The sequence below is a fragment of the Oryctolagus cuniculus genome, chromosome 10 (assembly GCF_964237555.1).
Source record: "Oryctolagus cuniculus chromosome 10, mOryCun1.1, whole genome shotgun sequence".
In the NCBI taxonomy this organism is placed as follows: domain Eukaryota; kingdom Metazoa; phylum Chordata; class Mammalia; order Lagomorpha; family Leporidae; genus Oryctolagus; species Oryctolagus cuniculus.
The window spans coordinates 88,351,982-88,373,829 of NC_091441.1; the positions used below are offsets into that span (position 1 = coordinate 88,351,982).

Below are 21,848 nucleotides of genomic sequence, written 5' to 3' on the forward strand. Positions count from 1 at the left end.
CCTGCTACTCAAATGGGAGTTCAGACTGAGTTCTTGGCTCCTGGCTTCAGCCTGGCCACCTCTGGCTGTTGCAGGCATTTGGGGAATGAACCAGCAGATGGAAGATTTCTGTCTATTTTTCAAATAAAATGAAAATAAACACATAAGATCTTAAAGCAAAATTTTAAAGTAGGGGCATTCATGGTTTCTATCTCCAGGGAGTATTTCAGGCACATAGGTCACTCAGACACAGCAAATACATCAGGACAAGTGTTTGGTGAATATGGGCTGTCATAATCATTGTTCCCATTTTAGAGAGTAAAATGATGAGGCCCATTTGCCCAAGGTAACTGCTGCAATGGATCAAAAATTTCAACCCTGGTTTCTGGGGTCCTGCTGTGGTTTCTGAATAAGTGGTATATGTACTCAGGACTCCCAGGCTCCAGCACCACCTGACCTCACCTCCACAAAACAACAGGTAGGGGCCAGAGCTGTGGTGTAGTGGGTGGGGCCACTGCCTGCAGTGCCAGCATTCCATGTGGGCACTGGTTCAAGTCCCAGCTGCTCCTCTTCTGATGCAGCTCTCTGCTGTGGCCTGGGAGGGCAGTGGAGGATGGCCCAAGCACTTGGGCCCCTGCATCCACGTGGGAGACCCAGAAGAAGCTCCTGGCTTCTGGCTTTGGATCAACTCAGCTCCGGCCGTTGCAGCCATTTGGGGAGTGAACCAGCAGATGGAAGACCTCTCTCTCTCTCTCTGCCTCTCCGTAACTCTGAGTTTCAAATAAATAAATAAATAAATCTTAAAAAAAAAAACAAAAACAGGTAACTCAGGGCACCCCAGCTACCCGATGACAGAGCTAAGACTACACAGGCCAGCTCTTGACCTCCAAATCCACTTCAGCAACAGCAATACTTTTTTTAAAACATGGACAGAACTCCTTTGTAAATAATGATTTCTTTGTAAATATATCCTTTTGACAATTAAGAAGTTTCAATCTTCAAAAGTCAATGAAGAGAGCCAGCACTATGATGGAGTGGGTTAAGCTGCAGTCCGCAGCGCCCTGTATCCCATATGGACGCAGTTTGGAGTCCCAGCTGCTCCACTTCTGATCCAGCTCCCTGCTAATGCTCCTGAGAAATCAGCTAATGATGGCCCAAATGCCTTGGCCATTCCGGCCATCTGAGGAGTGAACCAGGGAATGAATCCCTCTCTGCCTCTTCCTCTCTCTCTAACTCTGCCTTCCATATACAGTGGTCAAGACCCTTGTATCCATATTATCAATGCCTACTTTGAGTCCTGGAAACTTGGCTTGTGATCCAGCTGCCTACTAATGGGTATCCTGGGACACAACAAGTAACGGCCCTGGTAGCTGGGTCCCCACCACGCAAGCAGGAGACCCAGACTGAGCTCCAGGGTCCTGGCTTCTGCCCAGTCTAGCCCAAGACGTTCCAGGTATCTGGGGAATGAACCAGCAGATAAAAGATTGATCGGTCTCTGTCTCTCTCTCTCTCACTTCAGCCTTCCAAATGAATAAATACAAATTCAAAAAAAGTCACTGATAATTCTTCATCAATCCATGAACTGCTGAGGGACGAGTCCCTCTATACAAATTATTCCAAAGTAGTCAGGTTCATGTGATTTAAGAACACAGATTGATGAGACAGCAGTGGTTATCAAAACTGAAGAATCCCTTGGATTCATATGATCACTGATAGGAATTCCTCAAAAGTATATCCACTCAATTATATAACAACCTGCTTCGCACTCCTCATTAGCAAAATAGTAACACAACCCAAAAATAAGACTAGTTGTCCTATTTCTTCCACGGAAGTGTTACATATTCCATGAACTCTGCTTTCCTGTCTTCCTTTTTTTGCAGCCAGATCTCAGCAGCCAACTGTGTCACTTTGCTACTCCCCCAAAATAGATAAAGTGAGTGGTTTAAAAATCATATCTTGTTGTTCGGCCAGAAAACCATCATGCCGATTTCAGTCTGAAAAAAGAAAAAAAAACTGATTAGCAAGTAGGAGCTAAAGAGGGGTGCATGGTTCTCTCTCACACGCTCTTCAGGACTGAAATCAATTATGGCGACAGGGACATGAGCGTGTTCAGATGCCACACGAGGGCAAAACACATACAGGCATGAGAGGAACTCAAGTCACCCCCAACAATGACAGCAGCACAAGGCTGACCACGCAGGCCACAGGCCTGAGAACAGGACACATGGTAGAATCATATATATATAGCCCTTGGCGGGCGCCGCGGTTCACTAGGCTAATCCTCTGCCTTGCGGCGCCGGCACACCAGGTTCTAGTCCCAGTCAGGGCACCGGATTCTGTCCCGGTTGCCCCTCTTCCAGGCCAGCTCTCTGCTGTGGCCAGGGAGTGCAGTGGAGGATGGCCCAAGTGCTTGGGCCCTGCACCCCATGGGAGACCAGGAAGGAGAAGTACCTGGCTCCTGCCATTGGATCAGTGCGGTGAGCTGGCCGCAGTGTGCCGGCCGCGGCGGCCATTGGAGGGTGAACCAACGGCAAAGGAAGACCTTTCTCGCTGTCTCTCTCTCTCTCTCTCACTGTCCACTCTGCCTGTCAAAAAATTAAAAAAAAAAAATCATATAGCCCAATGTTAGCCTGCAAAAAGCATTCTTCGAGGCCAGCGCTGTGGCATAGTAGGCTGTCTCAGCTTGCAGAGACGGCATCCCAGATGTGCACCAGTTCTTGTCCCAGCTGCTCCACTTCCAATCCAGCTCTCTGCTATGGCCTGGTAAAGCAGTAGAAGATGGCCCAAGTCCTTGGGCCCCTGCACCCGCGTAGGAGACCCGGAATAATCTCCTGGTTCCTAATTTCACATCAGCCCAGCTCCTGTTCACTGAGGCCATTTGGGGAGTGAACCAACAGATGAAAGACCTCTCTCTCTGTCTCTCCCTCCCTCCCTCTCTATAACTCTGCCTCTCAAATAAATAAACATCTAAAAAAAAAAAAAAAGGGCAAGCAAGCAACTAAGCATTCTTCCATTTTAAGCTGTAAACTGAGTCCCCTTTTCAGGGCAACCAGGCAGCTATCTCAGACTCCAGAGAGGCCTTTTCAGTTCTGTAGACCTTTCAATGTCCCCATCTGACTAATTTCACGTGGCAGCCCTACATGCCAGTCCTTCCTCCTCACCCTCAACAGCCAAGCCAGGGACAAAACCCCATAACACATACTTGTATACATTGTTAAAGTGTTTATACATACAGTTGTCATTTTCATTTCCATTTTCCATTGACCCCATCCACATCTCTTTAATATGCATAAAATTAAACTAGTTAATTAGTGGAGTCCTTTCTATTAACTGTGCACAGCATTCACTCTTTGCATGCATTCAAGCCTCACAAAGACTTTGGAGTCAGGGTCCTGCCTCTACCCCATTTCACAGAGGACGCACAGCTAGTGACGACAGGCAGGCTGACACCAGAGGCCACCGTCTTAGCCCCTTCGCTCTGCTCTCAATAGCCACCTAGTTTAGAAAAAAATTAAAAAGCATTAACAACTTCCAAGCTCCTAAAAGATTTCTCCTTGCTTCATGTTGACAAAACAACATATTTTCTCTGAAGGGAGAGAACTTCCACTTTGCTGATGGCCGTGTCGAGCTAGTATATCCAAAAGGCTTCCATATCTGAGGCAGCTCATGTCAAGAGCCTTGGGCAATCATTGACGTCATACCTAAGAGTGTTATCTGTTAAATAAGCAACAAGAGACACTGCGCACTAACGTCCCATGCAGGCTCTCTGTCCACAAAGAGTTGCATCATGAGACTTAACAGTAAAACTTGTTCAAGAATCACAGTAAAACTTGTTCTCCAGAATCTTCTAGTGTATTCAATGGAGGATAATACTCTGTCTCGTAAGTTGAAGTTATGTCTAAGAGCACATAAAAGATGTATCATCCTTGGGTTCTTATTTAAAGACAATGAAGCTTCTAAAAGGAAAGAACAGGGAGGAAGAAAGGGAAAAGGGGGGAAGAAAGCGAAATCACCTTCAAGAAGCAGTAATATAGATCAGCCCTTGTCTAGACTGTCTAGGGACAGTGCTCAGTTTTTCTACTCCATTCTTTCCTTTCTTCCTTCTTTCTGTTACTTTTTCTTTCTCAGACTCTACAGGAGAGGGAAGAGGAAGGGGGGCAGTGGGTGGAAGGGCAGGTATAGTGGGAAGAATTACTGTGTTCCTAATGTTGTATTTATGAGATGCATAGAAATCAAAAACAAAAACATACTGACTCCCATAAACTGGCAAACAGATGTCAAAGGTCTCATTCAATGTTCCAACTGCCTCCCAATCCCACCTACCCCCAGTAAAATAGTGATCCCATCAAATTCAGTTAGCGGGCTTCAGAGAGAAAAACCCAAAACACAAACACCTGATTGTGACCTGTCACTCCACCACTCAGCCCCAAAAGCATTTAAAAAATAAATGAATAAGGGCCAGCGCCACGGCTCACTAGGCTAATCCTCCACCTGTGGTGCCGGTACCCCAGGTTCTAGTCCCGGTTGGGGTGCCAGATTCTGTCCCGGTTGCTCCTCTTCCAGTCCAGCTCTCTGCTGTGGCCCGGGAGTGCAGTGGAGGATAGCCCAAGTCCTTGGGCCCTGCACCCGCATGGGAGACCAGGAGGAAGCACCTGGCTCCTGGCTTTGGATCGGTGCAGCGTGCCGGCTGCAGTGGCCATTTTGGGGGTGAACCAACGTAAGGAAGACCTTTCTCTCTCTCTCTCTCTCTCTCTCTCTCTCACTGTCTAACTCTGCCTGTCAAAAATAAATGAATAAAACAAATGTTAGGGACCGGCACCACAGAGCAGCGGGTTACGCTGCCTCTTATAATGCTAGCATCCCATATCAGTGGTTCGAGTCCTGCTTGCCTTGCTTCGGCTGCTACTCCCTGCTAAAACACCTGAGAGGGCAGCAGAAGATGCCCAATGTGCTTCGGCCCCTGCTATCCACGTAGCAGACCCAGATGGAGCTCCACACTTCTGGCTTCAGCTGGGCCCAGCCCTGACAGTTACAGCCATGTAGGAAGGAAACCAGCAGATGGAAGCTATTTCTCTCTCCCATAACTGCTTTTCAAATAAATAAATCTTGAAAAAAAATTTAATGGATACATCAAGCACCACAATCATAAAACTTTTGAGCCTGCATAGCCCTGGAAAGCTGTCTCATGCAGCTTGTCCAAACACCAAACATTTGACCACAAATGATGACAAGAGAAATGGTCCCTCCAACTGTAGGTGTCGCTATAGGAGGGAACAGTGCTCATAGAGCCCTCTAGCTACTTCAAGCAATGTTCCACGGCCATCACTTGCAAGCCTAACAATCTTCTTCGTAATAGGAGTACGCCACCAATTCAACTGTCAAACATTTCACTTGTCATAGACTTTTCCGAACGTGAAACTCACCTACACCAGGATTTTTTAAAAAAGAGACGTTAACTCTGTGGTCTTCGAAACATGACACTTAAGAATTGGAGGGAAAAAAAGCAGAGTAAAGACCAGTTTTTCAGATGCATTTAGCTATTTTGGAGTGATTATTCTGGCTGTAACTCCTTGTAAACAAAACACCAAGCTTCTTTTTTACAGCTTTGCATTTGATTATTCTAGCGGCACATGATACTGCTGTAGTCCTGTGTTTACCCCTCTGAAAGCAACCTGGTCATTCCCATTCCCATTTCTCAGACAGAGAAACACACATATCTGGTCTTTCAATCACCTGCAAATATTTACCTAAGGCTGAAAGCAACTGTGGTGCAACGTTATGCCCAGGCAAGCTTGTTCCGGGGGAAATTGAGTGCTGCCACATTCCCCAAGAAGCTCACTGCCTCCCGGAAGCTGCTTTGACATTCCTATGCTCTACTCTCTAGCTCTCTCTAGCTGGCTGCTGGCTTTACCTCGATCCAGCTCAGATGGAGAACAAGGAGCTGCAACAGCGCTCCTTCTTGGCTTCCACTCCATCATGAGATGTGACGTAGGCCTTCCGTTCTCTCCAGACACAGTCTGAAACACCAGTTCAGGGGCCCAACCCATCCATCATCTGAGAGTGGTCAGCCTGTAAGCAAAGCGTACCAGGGGCTAATCTGAGGGCATCAATTCCCATGCCCTGAATTTCTTCCATTAGCTCTGGGTTGTAAAATATGACTCCATGAAAACTGTTATCTCCCAGGATGAAAGTATTCATCGTAAGTTTTCAATCTATCAATACAGACCGCACACGCATATTATAATCTTCACACATGCTGCAAGTAAAACGCTAAATAGAAATCCAGACACTGACAGGGCAGGGTGGGGGGTGTGGTACAGCAGGTTAGGCTGCTCTGGGGACTCCAGCATCTCATACAGGAGTGTCTGGGTTCAAGTCCTACCTCTGCTTCTGTTCCAGGTTCCCGCTAATGCACACGCTGGGAGGCAGCAGCAGACGGCTCAAGAGCTTTGGTCCCTGCCATTCATGGAGAAGATCAGGTGGAATTCCTCATTGCTAGCTTCAGCCTGGCCCAGACCTGGCTGTTGCAGGATCTGAGGAGTCAGGTAATAGATCAAAGGATCCCTTTTCTTTCCTTCTTTCCTCCCTTCCTTTCCTCTCTCCCTCCTTCCTTCCTTCCTCTCTCTTTCAAAGAAAACTAAACACAAATAAACAACAAAACAACCACCTTCCACTGTCAAGGGAAAGCATTAAGCCAACACCCTCTAGCCAGCCTTCATGTTTTCTTCACCTAGGAAAAGCTCATTTAAGCACCCACACCATCTCTTTAAGAAGTTTCCAGTAAAGGGACAAAAGGGATTCCGTTATAGGAAGCGCTGGAGAACATTGTAAAGAGATCCATTGCAAGAAGACAGTGCCTTTCCACCGGTGCCAGGCTGTAAGCGATTATGCTGTTAACATGGAGTTTTCACTCTAAAGGTAAATCCAAAAGGGCTTTCATTTTCTTTTGTTGCATTACATAATCTTTAGCATTCCCTGGATCACTCCAGGTAAACAACATCCTCTTTTATTCAGTGGAAACAGGTCCATAATGAAGGTGAGAGATGCAAAGGCTCACCGTGGCATAGTCCCTCGTCTCATATTGGCCAGCCTTCCCGTGACCTTTCTACCTGCAGCAAGCGCAAGTCCCCAGTTCCGAAAGTTCCCGTATGCATATTTGTATTCACGTTCTAACTTCCCCACCCGTCATGTGTCCACTGTCTGCCAGGAAACACTGCAGATTTTATCCACTTACTGTGGCACAGGAACCCAGTTTAGAGACCGGATAAAGAGTCTGCATTTTCAAACAAGACATGTGAAGGGGGCAAAACAAAAAAACAAACCTGTGTGATCTCTCACCCCTTTCCTAAGAGTCAGATGGCTGACTTCCAAATATTACTCTTGCCTTCTACTACAAAGGAGGCCTTAAGGGATGCCCACGGGGACAAAGCATGCACACAGAGGTAGAAGGGGGCTTAGAGAGGAATTCACGATTCACCAGCCATCAATCATGGACCCGCCAACGTTGACACATCCCAAGTACACAGCCGGTCTTATCCGTCAGTAGCGCTTCCAGCGGCAGCGTCCTAGCTGTAACATAATTATGGCTCAAAACAGATCAGAAACAAAGAGAAGAGTTTCACTCTGAGGGCCAAGGGAGAAGAAATCAATAATAAAAAAAAAAAAGTTTGCTCTCAATAGCTAGGGAATGTAAAATAGATAAAAGGTTAACCCTCGCAAGCAACATTTTATATCTGTCAGAAGCGATTAAATTCCCAATGAATGGGGATATGTTTCAAATATCAAAAAAGAGCTGTATGTAGGATTTGTTATAAAATAAAGGAGGGGCCGGCACTAGGGCATAGTGTATTAAGCCTCCACCTGCAGCACCAGCATCCCATACGGGTGCCAGTTCGTGCCCTGGCTGCTCCATTTCAGACCCAGCTCTCTGCTAGGGCCAGGGAAAGCAGTAGAAGACGGCCTGAGTGCTTGAGCCCCTGCATCCATGTGGGAGATCCAGAAGAAGTTCGTGGCTCCTGGCTTCAGATCAGCTCAGCTCTGCCCGTTGGGGGCATTTGGGAGTAAACCAGCCGGTGGAAGACCTTTCTCTGTCTCTCCCTATCTGTCTGTAACTCCACCTCTCAGATTAAAAAATTAATTAATTAATAAAAAAATTGTAATAATACAGTAATAAGGTGCCAGGGAGGCTGCAGACACAGATGAACAAAAAGCTGGGAATTGTGGAAGCTGGGTGGGGGGGTTGTGTCTATAGGGGTCCATCACGTTTTGTTTTTTTTTTCTTTTTATGTATTTTAAAAGATGCAGGAGGAGGTAACTTGCCTAATATCATGTCTGATGATACTTCCGCTGTGCACTTGGAAAGCATCAGTGGAAGCACTAACTGTGACCCTGGTCCCACACCTGCCATGCTGCTGTTGAAAGATTAAAGGCCACTACTGTTTCCTATCCGCTGGGAAAAGACCCAAGCCAGGGCTGTGCTTCCAAAAGGCTCCCCACACTACAGCTACCTTGTACCCTGGGCAGAGAACTCAAATGCAAACACAAATGCAAAGTTGGTACCATTCCAAAATAAGTAACAAGGGATTTGGATCAACATCTCACAAGGACCCTAATCCAAAATCAGGAACGTTTTTATCCCGTGTGTCAAACACATAAACGCTTCCTAGGTTCTGGGAGGCAGAAAGTGGGGGTTTCAAAGTGAACCGCAGCCCCCACCGGGTTTCAAGCCGGCCACGAGCAGCAGCCCGGAACCGAAGCCACCTCCTCGCGCCCAGATGCATCTGCAGCCCTCAGTGCCTCAAAACCTGGGCGCGCGCACCCCATTCCTGAGGCGTGGAGATGGCCGAGGCCAGCCCCAGGAGGTGGCAGTAGCCCGACCAGTGGCTCAGAGGCGCCCCCTGAAGTCCAGCGGTGCCACGGCACCTCGGGGTGTTGGGGGGGGGGGGGGAGAATGCCAGCTCTCCCAGCAGTGTGACATCTGAACTTTGCTGGCTTCAAAAGCTGCTACATCCCCTCGGGCCGCACTTTTCCAAATCAAACCCCGCTCCCCCCTCCCGTCCTCCCCCATCCCCCCCGCCCCCCGCGCCTCCCAAGGCTGCGCCTTCCCTCTCCCATACCACTGGGCTCCCGGATGAGGGAACGGGCTATTTACCTCGCAGCGTGGGCACGAAAAGAAAATGAGAAAGGCGAAAATGGTCCAAGCCCCAAGCAGGCGGCATCCCTGGCGATCCCATTTTGGATCGCAAGCTTCCTCGGCTACCAGGAACACGAACATCACGGTGGGCCCACTGACTGCATCCCCACGCTGAAGAAAGCCAGAAATGGCCATGGCAATGCCTCCCATTTCCCAGGGTTGCCCTCCGCTACCTCCCGTGACCCCGTTAAGGCAGGGCCATAGCAAAGCTCGACCCTGAGTGCATCTGAGCCCACTCAGGCGGCAAGTTCGCGGCCGAGAGGGGGAGTCTAGCAGCGGAGATGGTTAATACAGATACTGAGCAGTCTTCAAGGAACAGGGAGAGACAGCGATCCCACTCCCGTGGGCGCTGGCCCCGGCCGGGCATGTCTCCGGCCTCCGGGTTAGTGTGGACGCACGTCCCCGTTCAGTCTCTGCCTGGGTTTCTGAACTGTGGCAGGAGCTCTGTGCGGCTCCGGGGACAGGGGGATGCGCACAGAGAAACAGGGGTGCCCAAGGAAAGACAGGGCTTTCTCTGCCTCTGCGCCCCTCTAGGCTACTCCCGGGCGTGCAAAGGGGGCACTTGCTGCCAGTCTCTCCCCTGAGCGGGTCCGTACGGGGGCAGCGAAGACGCCCGCGCCCTGCTCCAGGGTGCACGACGGGGCTGAGCGATCCGCTGCACCAAAGCCCGGCGCTCCAGCCGCCCGAGGACAGGCGGCTGGAACTGGGCACAGCGGAAATAACGGAGCACGTTCCTCTTTCTCCTGATTCAGATAACGGACACCTATATGTATCCGGGAGCGGGCGGATGAGAGGGCACACAAACGGGGGATTGTCCGTCCTCAGGAGATGGAGAGGTGAAAGCGAACATCTCCTTCCCTCTCATCCGTATCCCCACTCCAGGGCAGAGGACGTGGCCTCCATCCCCAGAGAGGGGGCCGGACAGCTTCTAGGGAGATCAGGGCTGCAGCCTGGGGACCCTGCAAGAGAGAGGGAGGCGGCTGGCCACTGCCCTTCGGGAGGGAAGGAGGCGTCGGCCGGCTCAGAGCTGCAAGTGGAGGGTCGCCGAGCCGCACACCTCTACGTGCAGTGATTTATTATCGTCATCAATGGCCAATATTGTTCCTGTCTCAACCTGGCCAGAAGGGAGCAGGTCTGGGTCTGCCATCCGTGAACAGCCTGCAAAAGGCAGAGATGCAGGTAGGCAGGGCGCGCGAGACGGGGAGAAATCCGCCCCGGCGCGAACAGCAACCCAGCCGCCGGCCCGCCCCCTGCGCCCCGACCCCCGCGGCCCCGCGGAGCAGAGGGAGCAGAGCAGCGGAGGAAAGGGGCCTGAGGGAGCCTGCATCTCCCTAAACCGCTCGCTCCCGGTCCTCCCACTGCGCCCAGGCAGTCTGCCTCCCGCAGGCAGCCAAGGGCAGCCCCACGCCCCCAGCAGGGGGTTGGAGGGGGGCCCACCCCCGAGAGCAAAATGCAGGCTGCTCCCAACATTCCCCACACCCTCAATCCTCCGCCGTCAACCTCCGGCTTCCATACCAAATACCAGTCCTCCCCAAGGGTCAGAGATCAGCAAAGCGAGGCCCCTCTTTCTGACCTCTTTCGATCCCTACCGGAGAGAGGAGCACACCCCAGACTCCCCCCAAGCCCACAGAGGCATCCTCCCACGGCCTCAGTCTCCCCAACGGCCCCCCAACTCTACCTCTCCCGATTGGCCGCGGATCAGCAAAGCAAGTCCCCTCTTCTCCCTACTCTGGCTCTCCCACGGCACCCCCAAACCCAAGCTGGAGCAAGAGAATCCCGGGTACCTACTTCTCCTCCCCGGGCGGTCCCCGTCTCCACCCTCCCCGACAGCCAACCAGCCTCCCTAAACATCGCCAGGGCTGGCGGAACAGGTCTCTCTCGGTCCTGGGCACCCGGTTCCCCGCCACCCCCGCCGGGGTCCCCAGCACCGGCGCCCGAGCTCCGCGCCCCGGCGACAACTCCGCATCCCCCCGCGCGCGCCGGCTGGGGCCGCGTCCCCTCCGAGGCCGGCACTCACCGGGGAAGCACACGACATAATGGAGCACGGAACTGGTGATTTTCAGGAACAAAATCCACCAACACGGTTCCAGTAACCTCCGCATGTCCGAAAACGCACATCGAAAAGACGAAAGCAGGGGGGGATAAACTTGTTGAGTAAGTTCTCGCTTCGGTACGAGCCTCCGCTAAGCCTGGGCGCTTCTCCGGCTCGCCCGCTCCACGGGCCCCCCGCGCTCGGCGGCCCGAGTCCCCCTGGAATCCAGGAAGCCACCGAGCGCCCCCCGGAAAATCTCAAAAAGTGACCGCGAACGCGGAGCCTCGCTGGGGACGCTCCTCTCGGCGGAGACGGGCTGCGTTCCGTTCAGAAAGGCGCGAGCCGAGCAGGCAGGGCGAAGAGGCGGCGGGCGGCGGCGGCGGCGATGCCCCGGGCGCGGGGCAGGCAGGGACCGCAGGCGGCGGCGGCGGCGGCGAGCGGCGAGGATCCCCAAGTTGAGAGCCGAGAGCCGGCGGGCGGCGGCGGGGCTGAGGCGCGGCGCGGCGTCTCCGGGCTTCAGGCAGGCAGCTCCTTCCAGGGCCCCGGGAAGGAAGGAGGCATGTTTGCGAGCGGGGAAGGGGAGGGGAGCGGCGGGAGGAGCGAGCAGCCCCCCAAAATAGAAACGGCCGGAGGAAACCGAGGAAACCACAAAGGATCTCAGAGGGGCGCTGGGGCGAGGGCGCCTTCAGTCCATGCTCCTGAAAGTTGTGGCTCCGGCGCAGGCTGAGGAGGAACGGGGAGCGCGGGGCTGGAAACTGGCCATGCCTCCATACAGGAAGTAACATGTGAGCATGGATCCTGGCAGAGACTTTAAAGCCGGCGAGCGAGCGAGCGAACGAACGAGCGAGCAGGGGGCGCGCAGCGGCGCTGGCGGCGGGGGCGCGCGGCGGCGGGGGCGCGCAATCCTGAGCAGGCGGCGGCGGGCTCGCGCCCCGCGCTCTTAAAGCAACCACGCTCGCCTCCCGCCTCCGAGGGGTCCCGCAGCTCCGCGGTGGCCGCGGGGCCCCGGGGAATGCAGGCTCTTACAGGGGGCGCTTAGGGGGACTGGGGACGACGCCCGCCCGGTTTTGCAGAGAGGGAGGAGGCTGCCTTCTAGAGAAGCCAGAGTGTCTTTGCCAGATTGCCGTGTTGCGAGATCTTAAAGACGCCGCGCGCTAGATCCCGAGACCACGGAGCTTGGGGATCTGGGACTTGGGGGGACCAACCCCTAGCCTGGGCCTGGGGATAGAAGGTGGGCCAGCCAGCCGCCTTTTTAGTGCCGGAGTGTTTCCTGTTCTGCTCCACCGCCTTGGCAGCGCCGCGGCGGGGCGCACCGCTCGCGCCCCCTGCTCGCGCCCCCAGCCCAGCGCATACCCGGGCTTGGAAACAAAGCCGAGCCAGCGGCCTTTGCACTCAGGTTACGTTGGGATTTGATTCCCACCCCCACTCCCACCCCTTTTCGGGCTTCCATTGGCCGAGTCCGCAGCTGGGGAGAAGGGGGAGGGGACTGAGATCGATCCCGGGCTTGCAAAAACCAGCTCTCTAGAGCTCCACACGGCGGATCGGTGGCTTGAGTTCTCCCAACTCGCAACTCCGCGGGAGACGGTCCCCGCGCCCCGGGCTGGCTGCTGGAAGTGCGTCCCTGGCCCGGAGCCGGGTGAGAGCAGCGCCGCGGGGCAGAGCTGATCTGGCCGCTACCCAACGAGCCGCCGCTGCTGTAGCAAGCGGGCAGAGGCGTCCGGTGGTCGGGGAGGGAGCGGGCTTATCCGCCGTGAAGTCTCGTCCCCTGGCGCTCCGAGAGATCTCTATCGCTTAGGCTTCGGAGCGCCCCGTTTTCCCCCTGTCGCCCCGGGTGCGCCAAGTGGAGGAGGCGGCCCTTTGATGAAGTGTGTAACTGAGCCAAGGTAATTAGCCATTTGTAATTTTTGCCTAATATCTCCGTGCAGACGCGATCTTGACACGTTTTTGGCGGCTCCCACCCCGGCAGGGTCCCACACCCACGCGAACATCCCACCCGGACGCCAGGTTCTCGAAAGCTATACAGATGTTCGGAGATCCTCCGGCAAGATGTGATTAGGGAAGCAGTTTCACACCCACACTTCCAAAAGAAAAACCTTTGAAAAGTTACAAACTAATAAAAGCCAGGAAGTTCCCGGGGAGGGCCCGGGCTCTATCTTTAGCGGGGACGGGGGTGAACACCCTCCCCCAGGGTGGGGAACGAGGCGAGTTTGTTTGCTTTGGAATTTGGTGCTTCCTGGTTTTGTTAAAAATCGCCGCTCCCTCACAAATGCCTGCGAGGACCGGTTTTCTTGGAAGTGTTCTCTTAACCGACTGTTCATGCGCCGCGAGGAGCTGAGAGACAGGTTAGAATGACCCCAGAGGGCCCGACGACCTTCTTAGACATTAATAAAATGGCAACAATCAGTGGAACTTGCCCAACACGTGGGTCAGCATCCTCAGGTGAGTTCCGGCCTCGGTAAAATGGAGGTAGGAAAAGCTGCCCTTTGTGGGATGCAGCAGACCCTGCGCTGGGGTGGTTTTGTTGTTGATGTTGTTGTTTTTCCATAAGCCATTTGTGAGTTCAGCCCGTGAAGCGTTGGGCACCCACTGTGTGCACTGCAGCATACTGGGAACACAGCCGCCGTGAACCCAAAGAGCAAGACCCTAGTGGTCTTTGGGGAACCTACCTCCTGAAGTGCATGCTGCAACCTCTTGGGGAGTCTCCACAATCATGCAAGTTGTTAAGAATTATTTTCCCCATGCCCAGGGGAGTAAAATGAGGGCTTCCCAGCTACTGAGTAGCAGAGCTCAGATTCTGAACCCTGGCGCCTTGGCTTCCTGTGCCGTGAAAAACAGGCAAAGGAGGGGAGATGGTTTGAGAAGAGGCTGAAATGTGGAATGGAATGAAAGAGCTTTAGTGTTAGGCAAACTTCACATGGGCTCCGTGCAGGAGACTCCGACCTGTGCTACCTTTTCACAGCAAAATAGGTCTCCGCTGGTGACTCTTGTAGGGCCCCCAGTGTGAAATTTACCCCAGCCCTTCCCCTACCAGTTCCTATAAAAGAATTTTACAGGCATACCAGGCAGATCGTTTTCATTGATTCTACAACCAATTACAGCGCAAACCACCAGACACCGTTTCAAGGGCTGGCAGCACAGGAGTCACCTAGCAGCAGCTCCAGCGAGCCCCTGCCTGTGCATACAACCCTCCCCTGCAGCTGGACACAGCCAGCCGAGGGGTGGACAAGGGGAGGGGCCCGCAGCCCTGGTGGGAAGAAGAGAAAGCAACAAAGAGAAGCTTAAAACAACACACACTTACCTTCTCCCAGTTCTGGCGCTCAGAGGGCTGGGCACACCTTCCTGAGTCCTCTGCTCCCCGTATCCTCCTGCTGACATCAAGGTGTAGGCCATGCTGCATCATCTGGAGCTGGGGTTCCACTGCCACTCTCTTTCATATGATGGCCCCAACTCAGTTCCTTGTGGTCGTACGACCGGCATCCCTGATTCCTCGCTAGCTATTGGCAAGAGTTGCTCCCAGGGGTGCGCGGCTTCTTCCAAGCCAGCAAGAGAACCCCACACGTGGCTATGAAGAAGTCTTGGGAAAGACAATCACTTTGGCTATACAAGTTGACCTATCAAGAGAGTGACTCTCCCTCACATTCGCAGGTCATAGTCATTCTCAAGAAGGAGGGATTACACACCAGGCAGAGGGAATCTCAGAGAACATTCTAGAATTCTGCCTGCTATATGCTGGTCACCTATTTTGAGCACAGATCTTCCTCAGCTTTCCATAGAGTTGTGCCCCAATAAATCCATCATAAACAGAAAATATCATAAGTGAAAAATACATTTCATATCCCTAACCTATGAGACTTCAGAGTCAAGCAACACAGCCCATTGCAGGGTATGGGTGATTTCCCGTGATGATCAGAGTTGACTGACAGCTGCCTTACTGTCACTGCCCAGCATTGCAAGAGAATACCCGACAGCACATTGCTAGCCAGCAAAAAGATCCACGCGCAGAAACTGAAGTCCCATTGCTGCAAAATGCATACCGTGTTTGCACCATCATAAAGTCAGAAACACTAACCCTGAGTTCAGCGCCGTGTAGATACATTGGTGGTTGAAGGAAGGAACTCTGAAGCTGTTCTGTTGGGTTCTGATGTTACTTCTGTATGCATGACCATAGGTAGGCAAGTTAACCACTCTGTGCCTGGGCTTCCTCGTTTGTAAAGAGGGAATAATAACTGCTCCTCCTCCTAAATTGAGAGGATGAAAAGGAATTAATATACATAAAGTACTTTAAGCAGTGCCAGGCACCTAATAAGTATTTGGCAAATGTAAGCCATTACTGTTATCTGTGTACCCAGCTATGTGATAGGGAATGAACATCTGTTATTTTCTACCTGCTCAGCTTCCATTTCTTCTCACAGTGGGGCCTAGGGTTCCTTTACACTAGTCTCCCCACACGGTCTTGCTGAGCCTAATCTGTTCTCTGCACACCTCTCCCCTGTACCTGTCCACCTCCATGGCTCAGCAGTGGGCACATGCCCCAGCCCTGGCCATTGGGAGCATTCCATGCCCCTGGTCTGACTGGCTTAGGACTGCTGTGTGTTTCTGGTTAGACCCAGTGAGAATCGAACTTGCTCTTGGGTTTGCCAGACTGAATGAACTTAAGCCTTGAAATACAGAAAGAGCCCCTTTGGCTTGAACCTGGAATATGGCACATGAAGGAAAGTAGAATGGAGAGATAGGGCTACCAAATCTATGGTATCTAAGCCAGACCAAACGCTGGGTTTTCAGTTACTTGAACTGATAAATTCCTCTTCCTCCTTGTGCCCTTTGAGACGGGTTTTATTTTTTGAAACTTGAAACCTGGAACCATTGGTGACGAATAAGTAAATCATCCATGTTGTATAAAGAAAGAAACAGGAGCTGTTAGAATTAAATCGACCTAGCAAGGTGACTGACATAATTGAGTGATGTAGCTGAGCAGCTCTATGTTAAACAACAAAAATGCAAGCTTCTGACCCCAGATCCCCTATAGCAATCGTTTATGTTGTGTAGCACGTTATTCCAACAGTTAGTAGTTTGAAACAACCACTGTTTTATTTGTTCCTGTTTGGGGCTGGGCTCAGCTGGGCAGTTCTGCTGGTCTTGTCTGAAGATGCATGGCCTCAGACGACATCAGGCAGCTGTTTGGCAAATTCGTGCCGGCTGTTGACGTGGACAAGTCAGTCCTCATGTACTGACCTGTGCAACAGACTGTCTCGGTCTTACAAAAAGATGTCAGGATAGTGGGACAGTGACAGTGAAACCCGGAAGGCATCTTAAGACTTCAGCTTAGCAGTTGGATGACATCACTTCCACTGCATTTTATTGGTCAGCACAAGTCATAAGGTCAAGCCAGATTCAAGAGGAGGTAGAAATACTCCAAAGCATGATGGGAAGAGCTGCAAAGTTACACAGCAAAGGGAAATGTATTTAGGGAAGGAAGGAATTGTGGCCTTCTTTGGAAATAATCCATTTCACCTACTGTTAAAACTAAATTGTCAGGCACGTGTGGAGCCTAGCAATTAAGATGGCCATGTCCCGTGTTGGTGAACCTAAGTTCAAAGCCTCAATCAAGCTCTGACTGCAGCTTCCCACTGTGCAGATGGTGGGAGACAGTGGGTGATGGCTCACATCACTGGGCTCTGGACACCAACATGAGAGAATTGGATTGAGTTCCTAGCTCCCAGCCTCGGCCCAGCTCACTGCTGGCCTCTTGGGAAGTGAACCAGTATATAGGAGACCTCTGTCTCCCAAATACATATATACATTTTTTTTTTTGAAACTTAAAACCATTTTTAAAATGGTTGAATTGTCAAAGCTATATTGCAAAAAGATAGGTTGAAGTCTTAACCCTTAGTACTTAAGAACATGGCTTTACTTGGAAATAGGGCTTTTGCAGAGGTAATCATGTTAAAATAAGGTCATTAGTGTAGGCTCTAAACTAATATGATGGTTGTCATTACAAACAGGGGACATCTGGACACAGAAATACACACCCTAGGAAGAGGAGAAGAAGACACAGAAAAAAAACAGCCCTGTGATTAGAATGAAGAAATCCATAGTCAAGGAATCCCAAAGACTGCTGGCTACCATCTGAGGCTAGGAACGGGCAAAGAATTTCCCTACAGGATGTGGAGGGAGCATCGCTCTGCTGACACTTTGATTTTGGACAATAAATGGTTGAGGTGCATTGTTACAGTGGTGCTAGGACAGTAGAACAGAGCCTGTTAACTTTTTCCCCTAGAAGGTTTTCACTCTGTCCAAGAATGGCTTAGAAAACAACACCAACAACAAGCCCATTTTTAACATCCTGAAGTTAAATTTTGGGGCAGTGTTTATTTTAGGGGAAAATAAAGCCTTAACAAAGCAAGTTGATTCTTTAAAAAATGCAACAAAGAAAAACTTCAAAATCCTTTAACAATAATATTTGTTGTAACATAAAACATGCTATCCAAGTGGCTGCAAAGAATGACTACGTGGTTGTGCTAGTTAATGCGCTACTTAAAAAGGATTAAGTAATCATAGCAATTATGACTGATAAGGCCCAAAATGAACCAACTAGAACAAAGAAAGGAAGTTGCTGACTCATCTCGCTGGTGGGAAGTTGAAGGCTCCAGGTAAGGCTGGATTTAGCGGCTCCAACAGTGGCTCCACATTCACTCTGACCCTCCCACGGCTCTGCTCTCCTTGGCTTTAGCTTCCCTCCCTGCTGTTCTCTCCTGTTATCCATAAGGATTCCCAAGAATGTCTTCCAATTGATCTTACACCCTTGCCTGGACTAGGGTCCTAGATTTGGCCAACCTGGAGGTAGAGGCAGGACTCAATCCTGATTGTCCACAACTTCCAAGGACAAAGGATAGTGGTAGGCAGAAGAAGTAGCTACAATTTTGTTTCCTCCTTGGCACAGCACTCTAAAGTGGGACCTATTACTATTTGGATTGGTCAGCTTTTCATCACTGTAATGAAACACTTGACACAGGCTATTTGTAAAGGAGAGGTTTATTCAGTTCACAATTTTGGAGTCCAAAGGCATGGCAATGGCATCAGCTGAGATCTGGGAAGGACCTCATAGTAAGGGTGGGCTGCACAACTGCTGTAGGAGTAAGCCAACAGGATTGGGAATCAGGAAACTGGGTAGGGCCTGGCTTGCTCTTTTTAGAACAACTTTCTCCCAAGAACTCAAGGGGTTACACGAGAACTACCTCCCGGAGGTGCTTCCAGTGACCCATCAACTACCACAGTGCAGACCAAACCTTCAATTATAATTAGACCCATGCAGCAGGCTCAAACCACACCCAAACCATAGCAGCATCACCACTTTATGTGAAGCCTGGAACAAGGACATGGCTCAGTGGTTAAGATTCACCTTGTGACACCAGCATCCCATTTCAGACTGGCTGAGTTTGCATCTCTGCTCTGCTCTCAGTTCCAGTCTCCCATACCCTGGGAGGGAGCATTAGTCCCTGGGTCCTTGCCACGCACATGAGAGAACCAGATTGAGTTCCTGCCCCTGACCCCAGCACCAGCCAAACTCTATCTTCGCTGGCATTTGGGGAGCGAACTAGTTGATGGAAAATCTTTGTGTGTCTGTGTGTGTGTATCTTTCTTTGGCTTTCAGATAGGAAAAATAGATCGTCTATTTGGGATCATTTATAAAATTATATATATATGTATTATATAGCCATCCAGTGGAACATTATACTGCCATTCATGATGATTTTTAAATTGTTAAAACCTGAAATGTTTTTCATATTACCATAATAATGCTCTCCCCTATTGCAGAAAATAAGGGGAACTCATAAAAACATGAATTTGAAAGCAATAGATTTAGATTTTCTCTTAAGATTTTCTGTGTTATTAAGAGCCTCCTAAATTTTCCTGAAATGGCTGTTTTCCCACATATATAATGTTTCTGCTACATAACCGCTAAAAAATCAAACTAAAGAAATAAAAGGAAAAAATCCATATGTGAAATATTCATTGATAATATTGAATGCTAGTGAACATGTAGTGAAATGGTTACTCGTTGGCTACAAGTGACATAAGAATTGGTATAAATGTTCTAAAAACCAAAATGTATCCAAAAATCTTGGTATGTTTTCATCTAGAAATTAAACTTTTAGTTCTCTCTTAAAACAGAGAATCAGAAATGGAAATCCCTCAAATATTTATGAAGCTGTTCCTTGCAATAGTATTTATAATAGCAAATTATAAATATGCAACAATAGGTTGGAAAACCTAGTATCAACATAGTAGGTTACTTTATAGATATTAAAACAATGTGTATAAAAATGTGGAGAAAATACTGACCTTAGTTTGAAGTGTAAACACCAACACATAAATTTAAATATATACTCTTAGCTCAACTTTATAAAAAATCCATATGCATATTTAAATGATTAGAAGGAAATATACCTTAACATTAACGGTGATCATCCCAGGTAGGTAAATTGCCAGTGATATGTTTTCTCTTCACGTATTTTTATGATTTCAAATTTTTATTTATTTTCTTCAAGGAGAGAGAGAGAGAGTTCCCATGCACTGGCTCACTCCCCAAATGCCTGCAGTGGCAAAGGCTGGCATGGAGCCAGAGCTGAAAGCTGGGAACACAACCCAGGTCTCCCACATGGGTGGCACGAACTCAGTCATTCCAGCTGGCATTGCTCCCTCTCAGATCCTCCATCAGCAACAAGCTGGAGTGAGGAGCCGGAGCCAGTGTGGGACATGGACATCCTAACTGCTGGGATGGATGTCTACTCACATTTCTTATACTTCTGAACTTTTCTACAATGAAAATTTTTAAACAGAAACATGTATTTGAAAATATTTTAGAAGTCCTGGGACCAGCACTGTGGCATAGCGGGTAAAGCTGCCACCTGCAGTGCTGGCATTCCATATGGGCGCCGGTTCGAGTCCTGGCTGCTCCACTTCTATGTGGAGTCCTGGCTGCTCCAGCTCTATGTTATGGCCTGGGAAAGCAGTGTAGGATGGCACAAGTCCTTGGGCCCTGGCACCCATGTGGGAGACCAGGAGGAAGCTCCTGACTCCTGGCTTGGGATTGGTGCAGCTCCAGCCACTGAGGCCATCTGGGGAGTAAACCAGAGGATGGAAGACATCTCTCTCTCTCTCTCTCCCCCACCCCCACCCCTGCCTTTCTGTAACTGTGCCTTTTGAATAAATAAATAAAAGATTCAAAAAAAATTTTAGAAGTCTTGCTGCCTTGATAAATGCCATGAAATTTCTGTGAACAGAGAACATTTAGTCAGAGAGTCAAATTATAGCTCCTTCAAATTTACAGTAAACCCACTTAATTCTTATTCTTGTGTGAAAATATAAGGTTCATTGCTTAGCCAGTACTCATTAGAGAATTCTCAAAAGCCCAAGAAACATATTCCTTTCAGCATATCAAACAAGTGGATGCTCAGCAGCTCAGGGATCCTTTTAGAAGATCAAGTTGTTTTAAGAAAAATTAACTGGAAGCAGCCATTTTTTATTGTACTAGCCACATGCCACCATATCCAGGTGGACTAGCTTGGAATATAACAAATGCAAGTAGCAGAAGGTTATCATTAACCTTAATTATTCTCTTTTTAATATTTAATCAATATGTATTTATAAATATTACTGGTACTCATAAAATGTTTACAAAAACATTTACTACTTGTATTGATCGTGAGTTTTTGTTAAACTTCAACAGCAAACAATATTCACTGTTGATGTTATACCTCTTGCTCCTTTGTCCTGGCTAAGAGAATACAGCTTTATCCCAGCCTCAATCCCACTTATTTTATGTGTGATTTTCCATCCACCTTTGCAACCAGCAATAGTCACATGATTTAATTCTAGCCAATAAGACTGAAGCAGAAGACTGGTAGCTTGGATGCTTGTAGAAAGCTTGCTTGTAAAGGGGTTAGCAAGGGCCACTGCTGTGGTCTGAAGCACTGGCATCCCATATGGGCACTGATTCTAGTCCCGACTACTCCTCTTCCGATCCAGCTCTCTGCTATGGCCTGGGATAGCAGTAGAAGATGGCCTAAGTGCTTGAGCCCCTGCACCCACTTCGGAAGACCCAGAAAAAGCTCCTGGTTCCTGGCCTCGGATCGGCGCAGCTCCGGCCATTGCAGCCATCTGGGAAGTGAACCAGCAGATGGAAGACCTCTCTCTCTGTCTCTACCTCTCTCTGTAACTCTCTTTCAAATAAATAAAATAAATTAAAAAAATAAATAAATAAAGGGGTTGGCAGATGTCTGCTTCCTGAGGAAAGACCACAGCACTACCTCTAATCTTCCAAAAATTTGAATGTGAATTTGATCAGGCTGCTAGATCCAACTATCAATAATTAAAGCAAATACAAAAGAAAGAGGAACATGTCCATAACAATTAAATCAGGCACTGTCACACTGTGGAAAATTACACTGCAGATGTACTTTTGTGGGGCGGGGGGCAACTAATTTATTTTTCCCCCAGAAACCTTTTATTTAAGGAATACAAATTTCATGCATTTCGTAAGTACAACTTTAGGAAGGACCATAGTAATGACTCCACCATACCCACCCTCCCACCCATTATCCCACCCCTCTGCCTCTTCCCTCTCCTAGTCCCATTCTTATT

The 21,848-nt window shown here is 49.7% G+C and overlaps 1 protein-coding gene and 1 long non-coding RNA gene across 5 annotated transcripts in view; one reads left to right on the forward strand and one right to left on the reverse strand.

The window, feature by feature from the left end:
* The window catches only part of PTPRG (protein tyrosine phosphatase receptor type G), a 774,814-nt gene extending 763,491 nt beyond the window's left edge, over window positions 1-11,323 (reverse strand). For all 4 annotated transcript variants that reach the window (XM_051852247.2, XM_008260863.4, XM_008260864.4 and 1 more), the window contains exon 1: window positions 11,190-11,323. In XM_051852247.2, the coding sequence (XP_051708207.1) occupies window positions 11,190-11,274 (85 nt within the window). In that variant the 5' untranslated portion in view covers window positions 11,275-11,323. The remainder of the gene's footprint in view (window positions 1-11,189) is intronic.
* A 1,806-nt stretch (window positions 11,324-13,129) lies between these two features.
* On the forward strand, window positions 13,130-21,469 carry LOC127492428 (uncharacterized). The gene is made up of 3 exons (XR_007921889.2): window positions 13,130-13,643; window positions 17,207-17,854; window positions 21,234-21,469. It is a non-coding gene; the product is annotated as an uncharacterized lncRNA (long non-coding RNA).
* Window positions 21,470-21,848: the final 379 nt, after the last annotated feature.